General features: G+C 33.9%; 1 protein-coding gene across 1 annotated transcript in view; it reads right to left on the minus strand.

Moving 5' to 3' along the window:
- The window catches only part of BIRC6 (baculoviral IAP repeat containing 6), a 299,805-nt gene that overhangs the window by 41,056 nt on the left and 244,862 nt on the right, over nucleotides 1–13,887 (minus strand). The window contains 4 exon segments of the mRNA XM_082356671.1: nucleotides 1,249–1,410; nucleotides 3,408–3,625; nucleotides 6,325–6,435; nucleotides 7,096–7,241. Of these exon segments, the coding sequence (XP_082212797.1) occupies nucleotides 1,249–1,410; nucleotides 3,408–3,625; nucleotides 6,325–6,435; nucleotides 7,096–7,241 (637 nt within the window).

Here is a 13,887-nt window from a genome sequence, read left to right on the forward strand (position 1 = left end):
TTCAGTAGTTGTGGCATGTGGGCTCAGTAGTTGTGGCTTGTGGGATCTAGAGCGCAGGCTCAGTAGTTGTGGTGCACAGGCTTAGTTGCTCTGCTGCATGTGGGATCTTCCCAGACCAGGGCTTGAACCCAGGTCCCCTGCATTGGCAGGCAGATTCTTAACCACTGTGCCACCAGGGAAGTCCAAGGAAGTAATTTCTTTAATAATTCTTAACATCTACACTTAAACTCTATTCAAGTTCCAGACTCTCTCTTGAATAAAGTCAACATTGTTACTTTGTCTACTTTGTTCAGTTATAAAAGACCTATTCTTTGCTTTCCCCAACAAAGTAAGGTTTACCTCTGGTTAAGTATCCTACAATAAACCCAGAAAATGAATTTCAATTTTGTGATTTGAGCTTATGGTGAAGACAAAATGATAACTTGTAAGCACAGATCTGAGGCAGGCTGCACTTTTTAAAAATAGGAAGACAAAACCAAGGGAAAACTTGGGCCATCTTTAATAAACCAGATCAACTTCAAGCATCTATTATTCTCACATCATCAAAGTGTCTGCTTATGAAATCGAGAAATTTCTTCTGACCTTCTAGTAATTTTTAAACATTGAATACTCTCAGCATGGAATTTACTATTGAAATTTCACCAAACTGTCCAAAATTACTTTGAAAGGTGATGATTATTCTTTTAAATCTAACTTTTAAAGGTTTATTGCCATATGAAATGATTTTTATTATACCTCTTCATCAACTTTTTTTGTGGAGACAGGAATGTATCTTCCTACTTACAAGAAAATATAAAACATTTTAACACAAATTAAACTTTAAAAATAAGTTCACAATGGTACATATCATAGAAAACATGGATAGTATCTTCAGGCACTTGTGAAAAGATAACTGGAATTGAAGATATAGAAAGTAAAGGAAGGTGAATGCCAAAGACAGGCATCTGGCTCTATTATCTTCTGAGTGGAGATAGCTCTCAATTGGCCAAGGAATGTGTTGAATAAGTTAGTCCCTCACAATAACCCCTTAAGACTATAAGTGCTTTGTAACACTGTTGTGTTTCTGCCATTTTTGGTTCCTTCTCTCTCATTCCTCAGGCTAATCTTTGCACACAGGGAAAAGAAACACAAAGAAACTCACATACTTTTGAAAAGAAGATAACTAAAACAAAATTTCTGTTCAAATTACAAAGAACCTTTGGGTTACAATACTTTGGCATTAGAAACAAAAGACTGCGATTACATTACCTTGCCATCATTATAAAGGTTTGGATTGAATCGCACACTATGACCACCAGTCGTCTCTAGATTCACAAGAGGAGGTGAACTGGGATAATCTTGAGGAAAATAGACATCAAACTCAAAGCAGCCATTTGCATAAGGAGTGTCTGCTGGACCAGTTATCAGAACCTAGTATGCACATACAAACACAAAAGCCTATGTTACTATTCCTAAATGCTACTATTTAGAAAAACAATTCAACATGAAATAAGAACAATCTTCTTACATCCTATATATATCTCTACCAAATTGTGTTAAAAATGAAGTTAAAAGTTAAAAACATACACAGGACTAGGAAACGGTTTTAAATTACAATTAAAGTGATTTGGTTTCGGTGAAATTGGGCTTTTAAAAGAGAGATGCCCAATTGGCAGCAGGAAAGCTTGCCTTAACAGCAAATACCTTTTGAAATATTAAGTTACTTTTTTTCTAGGAGCTGTCCTTCATGATCTATCTCTACATTACTGTCAACAATTTGAGATTCTAGGTATATTCATTATCATATCTCAAAGGTATGAGAGTAACTTTCTGCTTCAAATCTTCATGTTAACGTTTTAAGAAATAGCTTATTTTTTTTAAAGAAATTAACATTTAAAAAATAAATTTATTTATTTTATTTATTTATTTTTGGCTGCGTTGGGTCTTCATTGCTGCACACAGGCGTTCTCTAGATGAGGCGAGCGGGGGCTACTCTTCGTTGCGGTGACTTCTCTTGATGCAGAGCATGGGCTCTAGGCACGCAGGCTTTAGTAGTTGTGGCACATAGGCTCAGTAGTTGTGGCTCGCAGGCTCTAGAGCATAGGCTCAGTAGTTGTGGCGCACAGGCTTAGCTGCTCCACGGCATGTGGGATCTTCCCGGACCAGGGCTCGAACCTGTGTCCCCTGCATTGGCAGGTAGATTCTCAGCCACTGCACCACCAAGGAAGTCCAAAAAATAGCTTACTTTTAAATATTTTCTTCTGGGATAATGAGACAAGTAGATAACAGGAATAAATGTTTTCATGTAACAACTTATGATAAAAAGGTTCTGAGAGAACAGTAGGTGTGATGTTTCCCTTAGGGTTACTCGTAGTCCAAAAAATAGCAGAGAACCCAACAGTGAGTGTCAGAATTATTTAATGAATTATGTTTGAGTCAATCAACAGATATTTAGTGTACAAGACATGAGCAGCAAAGCCTCGGGTCCTGAACAGCTGTGCGTGGAGGCAAGTGGTACTAGAGTCCCATTCTGTGACAACTCTGATTTACATTTTGGGGCTCCAACTTGGGATCCTTTATGTGAGGTACAGCATAATGCTTAACAGTCAGAAGTTTGAACTTGTGTGGTCCATTTAGCAATAAAATACTTCCCTAGGCAATCATATAATAATCAGCTCTACTGTTTGTAACAAGGAAAAGTGTGGTCAATAGGCAAGGTCTATGAGATTTCTACTGAAAAATTATCCAAAAGAGCAAAACAAAAAAGCAAACAAGCAAAAAACCTTATTCAAATCAATGGGTCCATAGTTTTAGCTGTGTATCTAAGGAAGACACAATATTTAATCCATGAATTAAATCAAGTAAAGAAAGGTTCCTCCCACCCCAGGTATCAAAATCTTTAAAAAATTACTAGCTGCAGCATCTCTTGGCATTTAAGGCCAGATCACCACAGTGTTAAAACATAAAGCTGCTGGTTTTATTTATTATTGTACTACCATTACTTAAATCATATGAGTCTGTAAATACATAAATTTCCTAGAAAAGAAAAAAAGAGAAAAAATTTTGAAGACTGATAGTATAAAACATGAGAGAAGTATTCTGGATTACAAGGAAGAAGTCCTGTAACTTTTTTTCAACTGACCAGTATTAAATCCTTTGATACTATGTTCTAAAACTATGACAGGCTGCACACAGCCTTTGTTCAGGGAAGGTATTTTGGTATTTTCTTCTAAATCTTTATTTTGAATAGTACTCTCATCCACATACTCTGAACTAACATTAGAAAAGGACTCCCTTCACTGATGTCCAAAATGGTCAACAGAATTTTTATTAAATTTATTTAAATTCATGTTATTTCTAGTGCTTTATATGAATATTTGGATAACTGGATTAGCCAGGGAAATAGGAAAAAAAGTGGTTTTTTCTACCTTCATGATGTCAAGTCGCTCCTCATCACAGCGCACAAAAACACTAGAGGACGACGAAAGCGGCAGGGAGGTGGACAGCGTCACAGCTTCCTGCGCGAGGCGGCGGGCTCTGGCGGCACTGTTAGCATCGTTTGCATTTTTCACCTGAGACATGTAGTGGTAGTTCACTTTAAAACCCAGTTTCCCATCTTCATCTTCAGAAACCATCTCAAACGTATCTAAAAGAAAAGAAAAAAAAAAAAACACTGAAAAAAAAAAAAAAAGAACCAGAATGGAGGATAGCTGTTATTAATAACAAAAAACTACAAATAAACAAATCACTAACCCTTCTTCACCCCCACAATGGAGAGGACTGCAATGTGGAAGAAGAGCAAACTATAAATGTTTATGTAATACCTACATATGTGTGTTAACGCTGCTAGAGCGATGGAATATGTCATGGAAGCAAAGGAAGAAATTAATTTTAATTTACAATTTGGACATGCAGGCAGATTATATAATATCAAGCATTTAAATCACAATGCAAAGTAGTGTAGATAATTTATTCTTAAAATGAATGGTATATAATGTTTTTTGCCAAAATAATTCAGAACATGAAATGCCAAAAAGTATTTCATTATATTTCATTTTTAAAAAGAGAATAAGTCTTTATATATTTGCACTGATTTGGAATCAGAAAACAGAAATGACAGTCTGAAGTTTATTTCTGTATTACTTTTGAAATTTAAGTTAATAGGATAAAAGAGGATTATTAGGGAAATCTTCGAAGTACTTTGACAGAATATAAGTAATGGGTTAATTCTTAACCGTTTATTCAGGCAGGTTTGGAAGGACTTAAAGTTATTCTTACTTATAAGCTATATTCTTACTTATAAGCTATATGTCCATACAAAATAGAAAGAAAGAAGTGGATTTGAACTATATCTCTAATTCAGATTAACCCTACCTCACCAATGGATTAAAACAAAGATATTTAAATATCTTATAAAACTAAATTAAAACCACCTACTGATACAAGGGCAAATACAAAGAAACAACGGTAACTTTTGATCTTGTGTTCATACAATTCTAAATATACAGAAAAACATAAAACTACATTATAATTATCATTAATGCAGTAAATTTTACCAAGAACTTACTAAGTGCAAGGTCTTAGGCTAGGCTCTTTGGGTTAAATAATAAACAGGAAAATATATCTGCCTTCAAGAAGTTAATAATCTAGAAAAAAGGGGAAGACCTATAAACAGTGCCATGGGTCTGTGCACTACAAATGTACTATGTCTCAGCAAGACTACTAAGTAGTTTCTATCAGTAAACTTGTAAACCAGAGTTATTTCATCTGCTCAACTCTGCTGCCTTTCACATAATACAGGGATAAGTTTCCTTTGAGTTTTATAAACAGCAATCCACCAGATACACACATGAGCCTATCCCCATGCCTGGAGGAAATTTTTATATCATATAGCTATAAGAAAACAGGGTCTTCTAATACCAAAATTTTATTAAAATATATAATTGAAAATAATGGCTAGTTGCTAAAAACCTACATACTGCTTGATTCAGCAATTCCTCTTCTATTAATTTCTCCTAAGGAAATAATCCTGATGTGTACAAATATTTATATGCAATAATGCCCACTGAGATGTTGCAGATGTTACTAAAAAACTGGAAACAACCTAAAGGTCTAGTTATTGGTTAAACAAATGACAGTACTTTATATGAGAACATTAGGCAGTCAAGGACTTCCCTGGTGGTCCAGTGGTTAAAAATCCGCCTGCCAATGCAGGGGACACGGGTTCAGTCCCTGGTCTGGAGAGATCCCACAGGCCGAGGGGCAACTAAGCCCGTGCACCACAACTACTGAGCCCACGCTCTAGCCTCTGCTCACCACAACTAGAGACAGACCGCACGGAGCAACAAAGACCCAGCGCAGCCAAAAAAAATTTTTTAAATAAATATGAAGTACTTTAAAAAAATAATTAGGGTTATAAAAAATATTAGGCAGTCAATAAATATCAAGTTGTACAAGAATCGTGATATGAGAAAATATTTGATATATAAGTTAGAAAATGCAGTTTACTAAAAAACAACACAACAGAAAACCTGTTATTTTTTCTAAATTATTCTAAAAGTCAATGGATAGCAAAACTCAATTACATTTAAAGTCACATCCAACTGGTAGAGTTTATGATTTTAAGTGGCATGAGAGAAGCCTCCTGGCAGACTAACATTAATCAAAGGCTCTGGCCTATGATTCTGACAGTTATGACATAAATCTACATTTTTTTTGGACTCCTGCTTTGGTGTTCTTTTTAATATAGTCAATGTCCTTTGGGCTGGTTCTCAAGAATGAAAAAGAGGGACATACAATAATAGTTAATAATGGTTATCAAAATTTGGAATTCTAGTGTTTATTCATAAACCAGCACCTTATGAAGGGTGCTGATATGATCTTTTCATCAGTCCTTACTTGTCAAGAGTTTTGGAATGGGAAAGGCTACATTTTCCAAAGGTATATCCCCTGGGATTCTAAAATGGTAAGAGTAACAGACTTGGTTCAAAGTCCCAGGTCTTGGCTTCCTTCAGGCAAGGATATGCAGACATGGAGAGGTAAAGAAACAAAACCACTTTCTGCCTGTTTGTTAGACATTTGGCTTTGTTTTTTACCTGGTTTCTACTGAATCATGATTTCCAAATATAACTATAAACACAGATATAAATTCAGAGATAGAAAGATGATAAAAATTTTTGCATGTGTGTATACATAAACATACATACACACATACACAGAGTACATGAATAATTCATGGTAAAAGCAAGTTTGAAATTCTTTAATTTTACTAGAACACATTTCAATAGCTCTATTAAAAAATGTAAAATGAGAGCTGAAGAAATAAAAAGTGCAATTTCAACTTACCAAACTGTAATTTCTTCATGACAGCCACATATTTTTCTTCAAGTGATTTCAATACTGATAAAGGTTTGGGTTTCATAGCCACCTTCTTTGAATATTCACCTACTTTTTTTTCTGTTATTTAATATTTCAAGATAAATAACATAAGTATACATTTTCGAAGAGTAAAACAAAAAAACTATTAACTTCTAGAGTTCAGATTTTGAATTCCGAAAAATTACCAAACTCTTCATAACTATCTTCCTATTGTACCATTTTAAAATTAAAAGATTTCTTTCTATTTCATAAAAATAACTAATAGGGCTAAAAATCTTATCAACTTTAAAGCTTAAATTCTTAAAATGCTAATTAGATTTCATCCATTCAGGCAAAAACAGCAGAAATGAAGCAATAGATGATGAAGAATCATTTATTTCTTCCATTGCTAATATGTGAAAATGCCAATTTTAACTGAATTCTTACACACTATTAATGTACTGTTTTCTATCTAATACAATTCCATTTTTCAATTTCATAACTTTCAGTGGGAAGAAAAATTTATAATGCATGCTGTCAGCCTACTAACAGTCTTAGAAATCATACACAGTAGAGATAAATATTTTAAAATTAGAGACTATACATAATTAGCTTGAAAACCTGACATAGAGCAGAATCTTTAAGTAAATAACTCGATGGAAAACCATTAACATAGAGGGAAGAGAAGGCGGTTTTCAGTAAGTAAATGAAACATCTCTGTATCAAAAGAAAAGGAGCATAAAGAGAATAGTGCTGTACCGTGATTTGCTTGCCGCAAACTGGTAGTGGCTGCATAAACAATCTCAGCAGTCCTCTGAATGTCTGGCACCAAAAGAGTAAGTCCTTCTGGCTCTTGATCAGATGCATCTGGTTTTACTCCTGTTTTAACATTTTCCCTTTTAGATCTGAAAAGGTTTTTTTAATATGGAAAGAAATGCAAGGAAAATTAAGATTTTAGTTTTGAAAAATAAATACTTCCATAAATCAGTAACAGTGGTTAAAAATCAACATGATAGTCTGCATTTCATTTGACATACACATGATATATACCAGGAGTAGTTTAGATTCATTTTGAAGCCATAGGATAATGCCTAGCATAATAACCAAAGTTTCGGGTAGGCTGTCTCTTCATGTGCAAAAACAGACAAGAGTTAAACACTGTAGCAATGTCATACTGTAAAAAGACCCCAATACCTGGCATGTCCTTCGATCCACACCTTTAAAAACATACTTACAGTAACTATGTACCTAGAAGTAGAGAAATCAATTCTATATCTAAAAGTAAAAGATCCTCTGCCTTCTAAGGCTTGGGAATCAAAGATCCATAGGTGGTTTTTCGGTTTAATACTACTTGTATTTCACTTAGAGTATATTAATTTCCAAGGGGGGAAAAAAAGAAAAATTCCAGAATAAAGTGCAGGTTCACTACTAGGTAACTTAATATAATGTGCTTCTATACACTGAATCTTTATTTAAACACTAAGTTTTAGGGCATAATCATTTTAAAGATATTCTTCTGTTATTCCCTATTCAGGGTCTAATATAGACTGAAATTAAATTTTCTAGGTGAATGCAGTAGCATTTTATTAACAAGGTTCGCTAAAAAAAAGCAACTAAATATCAATTTCCTTTTTTCTATTTCAACTCTCAGCATGTTTTATTCACATCATCATTACACTACTGCTTAGATACTAAAAATCTACATCTTTGTTAATTCATTAAATAGATAATTTAAAACAAACTGAAATCACATATAAATATGTGTTTAAAATGTTTATGCTAAGGTATGATCTAAACTACGCATCATTCATTTTTCTAGTTTGTACAGCTACTAACAAAAGGACATGGCTATTATATTAAAACAACATTTCACAAAGTGGGCATGGAGCCTTAGAGAACTATAAAAAGACTAACAGAAGATAGAAGAGTCCTTAACAAAATAATATCATGCAATCTATGTCCAAATAAACTGTTCTTTATCACAAAGACAAAAATCTGCTCAGAAGCAATTCAGTGCTTAAGTTTAGGTAGATAATAAGAGGTAAATTAAGAAGAGCCACTCAGATGGATAACAAGGGTAAACGGATTTAGTGTTATGCATGAGTCTTGAATTGGTTCCCATACTGTGTGAAAAATCTAGTAACCACAGATATTTTTATACCACCTCATATACCACCTCACCTGGCAAGAGGATTTAAGAACCATAACGTGTCACTGGGTTACTGCTTTTTCTCCTACCCTCTCTTCTTATCTTCCCTGATGTATATGTAGGAGTCACAGAGAACACATGGCCAACTCTCATTTGCTACTCAGGAACCACTTGGTAGATGTTATGCTGTGTATCATATTAGTCATCAACCTCTGTGTGTGAACATGTATACGAACATATATGTTTGCATATGTAAGTAAGGAGAATATAGTGAATGAATGTTTTAAGACTGAAATAGACATTTTACTGCTAGAATCAAATAACATACTGCATCTTTTATAGCTATGAAGTTAAGTTGAGACTACAGTTTAATAGTGAGTCTGACAATTTTTTAAATAAAGATATGATTCTAGTAGACAAACTCAAACAGATTCTCAAATTCTGCATTTACCAATGGCTGTTCACAATCTTTGTGAAACACTGCGAGTCAAGAAAAAACACTTAGGTTGATTGACAGTACCCCCACTGAATTTATAAAGACTCTCTCTCTCCCCAGTTGTAAATGATTCTCTTCCTGGGGCTTAAAAAAATTCTTAATTAGAAGGGCCACTGAACAATAGGAAAACAACAGTAAGTAGTTTGAGAAAACAGAAGAGTTATGGTTATAGCTATAATAAAATAAAGATGGTTTCCTAAATCTATCATTAGTCAGTTGATCCATTATATTCTCAATAAAGATGTCACTTAAAGAAACATATCTTGCCAAGCAGAGAAGGAAGATTACAGGAGTGAAGCCCATTTTTCCAGAATTAGGGTATTTTCTCCTTGAAGAAACAAGAACCTCTGGCATGGAGAGTAAACTGCCTCAATGCAATTTAGAGCAAGTTACCCTCAGAAAACTACTGATTCTAAATTTCAAGCCCTATTCATGAATACCAATTTCCTAACTCCAGTTTTTAAAAGATGATTAGTAGGAGAAATCTCTATTATTAAAATACTGCAAATAGGATAAAAATTTTTATGTATTTTTGACCACAAAATTATAAAAATGTTTAAGAATAGTGCAAAAAAATCCACAGAAATTTTAAAAACAGCATTTTTTACACCAAATGCGTAGAAGAAATAATCATATACATCTTGAAAATAATGGCTGAATCATAAAGCAGACATAAATAGACGTTTACAGCAGGTTCTAACAAGAATTTTTTATGTGGATAGTCTTTTTGACAAAAACATACAGCAGAAAAAGGAATAATCTTCAAAAGGTGAAAGTACTTCAAATATATGAAGAACACACACTACCTGCCTAATGATGACTACAACTAGTCATTGTCTGACATTAAATTACAGACAGCAGTCTCTTTTCTATAAAAGCTGCAGGTTACTGTCAACCCATATGTAGGCCCAGCTCATGAAAAAAGGCCATACCTTAGCTCACATCCTGAAGTCTGTGTGAAAAGCTATTTGAGTTCAAGGCACCTAGCTGGAAGTAGGTCTTTGAGACTGACAATGGATCCAACATGGTAAAAGCAATCAGCGACGGCCGCTACCATGATATCCGCTGCTTTGTGCATACGTTGAATCTGGTTGTGATCACTGCCCTGAAGAAATACGAGGAATCAACTGAAGTTTCTACTATTGCACAGAATTATCTGCAAACATTTTCCACTATGCTGTGAATTCCAACTACACAGCTAATAAATTAAGAAAATTTTGGCTCTGTGACATATAATCTAAACTAGGATGTGAGCAGAATGGGCAAATCTTTCTTGTGAAAACAAAAAGAAAAAAGAAACCCGTAACTCAACATTCAGTTATATTGAACTGCTTCTTCTAATTCTACCACCCACATTAAGTTGGATATTTGTATGACTACAAGATATCAGAATTATGTTCTCTTATAATCTATAAACTAAAAACAGCTTAATACAACTATTTTCTTGGTCGGACATTAGGAAAGACCACTTCAATCCCCTGCACTCCTAATTCTAAAGTCAAAACTATCAAACTGTTGAAATAAACATTTAAAAAGCAGAGCCACACTGAAGAAGTAATCAGGACACCATGTGCTGAAATGTCCAGATTCAGAAGTATTAAGAATTAGTGTCTTTGAGGAAGATTCTAAAACTACAAGAGAATGAAACTTCTATATTTACCTATAAAACAATGCACCATATCATACTCCACAGTTCTAAAGCTCTTTGCCAGGAATTATAGTTTAAAAAAAATTAAAAGTAAAAGTAAGCAGAAAGACTTTTAAAAATATTACTGTGGAGAATTATTTGCTTCTAATGTCTATAGAAAACATGAAAATAATTTTTGAAATGCACCACTAAATGGGATAAGACCTTTGTAAGATGAATGTTTTCCATGCTTATTTTAAAGCTTAGTTTTAAACTCTAGATTCCCTTTTGTTTTTACTTAAATTCTTTCCAAATGGAAGTACTGGTTTTAGTTTTCAATATGATTTAAATGAAAGTAGAAAATAAAATCTTTGTCTTAAAAGAAGCATAACTGAGCAATAGGAGAGCAGGGAATATTCAAAACAGAGGTATGAGAACCCTTTGAAAATAAAACCTTGATTTTTAGATTAGATAAAAATATAATAGTTTTTCGGTCAGATTAAACATCACAGGACAAATACGGTACTGTGTGCTGCTGTGGAATGGAGTTGCCACAAGTAATATGCTTCACCAGGGGACAATCCAACTGAGGCTAAGAAGAGATATTAAAATAAATGTTGGCATTGCTGTCTCCACCACCAAGTAAAAAAGGGTGACAAACCACTGAACTTGTTCAAGGTCATCACAAAAAGAAACTTAAAAATATATATATGGTTGCAACAAATGCTTCTTGTCTAAGAAATCAGGCCTTTTTCATTTTGTAGGTTTGAGAGACAGAGGATGAAGAAAAGATAGGAAATGTTTTTCCAATGAAAACAAATGTAGGAGGACTGGAACTGAAATTCTTTCTCAACTGAAGCCCTAAAGGAACTAACCTGAAGGAGTTAAAACAAGAGAGTTTGATAGAAAATAGGCCGTTTAAGAAGTAAATCAACTAATTTTATTGCTTAGTTGGATAAAAAGGAATTGGGTATTTCTACAAGACAATTCAGTTATTTTAAAAACTGATGAACTCTGCACCGGAAGACACTTTGGGATAGCTAAGGGAAAGGGAAATCAAGGATGCTTACTTTAATAATGCTATTAAAGAGAAGTTCAATGTCGAGAACACCTTACACTCAACACAGAGTCATTTGTGTCACGTCCTTATTAGCAATTAAGATTATCTGATTGGTGGCAAGTGCCTTTTTCAAATTTTTGGTGAAGCTATCAAATAGTAAATATACAAAATATGATTATTTGTCTACTGGAGTCTAGCAGGAAAAGTCTGCACAAAAGATCAAGGACAAAATATTTGCCTTTGCTCCGACTCCAAGGAGGCTATGAAGTGCCACACTTACTCAAAAGTGAAACCAAACTACTATGGTTATACTTTGACTTCATTTTGAGATAACACAGGTTGAAATGGCCAGCAGAAGATGAATTTCACCAAGGATGGTACTTAAAATCTAAAGGGCTCATATTTTCACACTGTGATTATTTTGTGGGTAACAAAATGAATTTTCACACTAGATAATTATATTTCAAGTGGAAACAATACATATATAAAGGTTTAAAGTATTACGCTACCGATGCCACAAATCCCTTTATTAATGGAGGTGACAGAGTTGCTTTCAAGTTCTTTCTTTTTTAAGAATCTAAAATAAAATGCTGATCAACAACTGGTCATAAATAGGCAGGAGTTGTTTTTGCTATTATTTAAATATCGAGTTTTGCTAATAAACTCTTTAATTTCTTCTTGACAAGGGAGTTAAAGATATTACAAATATAGGACATATTAAGATAGTAACAAAATTCAGGAGATGGAAAACAATAGGGTGTTTAGGGGGGTGGGCAGAGGCTTGTCCAGCAACATAGAGAAAATAATTGTATCTCCAACACACCACCCTAGTCTATGCAAGTAGATACCAAATCAGCTTGAAAAGACAGTAAAGGAAAAATACATACATCAATAACTTAGAAATTTTCAGAGGAAGTGTTTTTATTAATTCTTTTGAGCAAAACAAAAAAATCAAATGGGTAAAGCTGACTTAATCCTCATTTAAGTGATAATTACATGCAGTTGCTACCAGCTCATGTTCTACAGACCACAAAACACAGTTTACCTTACTTAGTGTACCTTAGTGATCTAGTAATTATTACTTAGGCACAACTCGAATGGCTATGCATATCTAACGAAATATGCTGCCTTTTAACATCTTATCATAGTGTTAACAAAAATTCTTCAGGGGAATGAAAAAAGATAAGCAAAAGAAAATATCAGAAAAATTCTGTAGAATCTGCATTCTTATATATATATTTTTAATTATCAAAAGCAAAATTTTCAGTTAAAAATTTTTACTTCATTGTCAACATTAAAAATTTTTTTTATGTATCCTAAATTTCCAAAGCCAAATCAGAAATAAGTTCACACTTCCATTTCTAATTATTCACTGATGCATAAATCCAATTGTTCTTTGGAAGTTAAGTTCAATTTAGTAAATAAAAATACTTGATTGGGACATTAGGAAATTTGAGGTCTTATCATAGCTCTCTGCCACTAAGCATCACAGACCTTGGAACAAATCACAGTATTTATGGACCTTGTTTTCCTCATTTATAAAAAGGGGGATATGAACTATCTGAACTCTTAAGAGCGTTCCTTATAGTTCTAAAAACCTGTAGACATTATGGGACAGGTTACTTATCGTGAAGTGCCCAGAAAGATTTACAAACTAAATCTTACTTAGCAAGAGACTTCAAATTCAGCAATTAAGATTGCTTGAGGTTTTGTCAGAAGTAAGATAGTGGAAACCATCTTGAAACATAAAGCTCATCTAATGCAATCTGACAAGGAATAAATAATCATTTTATATGTTATGCTACTGAGGTAGAAGTATTAAGTCAATTTATAATTTTTAATGAGTTTATGTTTGTTAATCACTTAAATAATAGAATAAACTGTACTTTGGTACTTGATCTAAGTGTTTTTCAGGAATCAGCTAAAGCTGAAGTCTAGCCATTACACAAGCATGACACCTAAGTGATCAATGAACAATTTTGGTAAAAGGTAGCAATGGGGTATAAAAATAGAAGTATCTGGACTACGGGTCAATCAACTTGTCTTTCTTTCTTTCTTTTTTTATTATTTATTTGGCTGTGCTGGGTCTTAGTTGCGGCATGTGGGATTTTTGTTGCGGCATGCAGGATCTTTGTTGCGGCATGCAGGATCTTTAGTCGCTGCATGTGGGATTTAGCTCCCTGACCAGGGATTGAACCCAGGCTCCCGGCCTTGGGAGC

The sequence above is a fragment of the Balaenoptera borealis genome (assembly GCF_965194805.1).
Source record: "Balaenoptera borealis genome assembly, chromosome: 15".
In the NCBI taxonomy this organism is placed as follows: domain Eukaryota; kingdom Metazoa; phylum Chordata; class Mammalia; order Artiodactyla; family Balaenopteridae; genus Balaenoptera; species Balaenoptera borealis.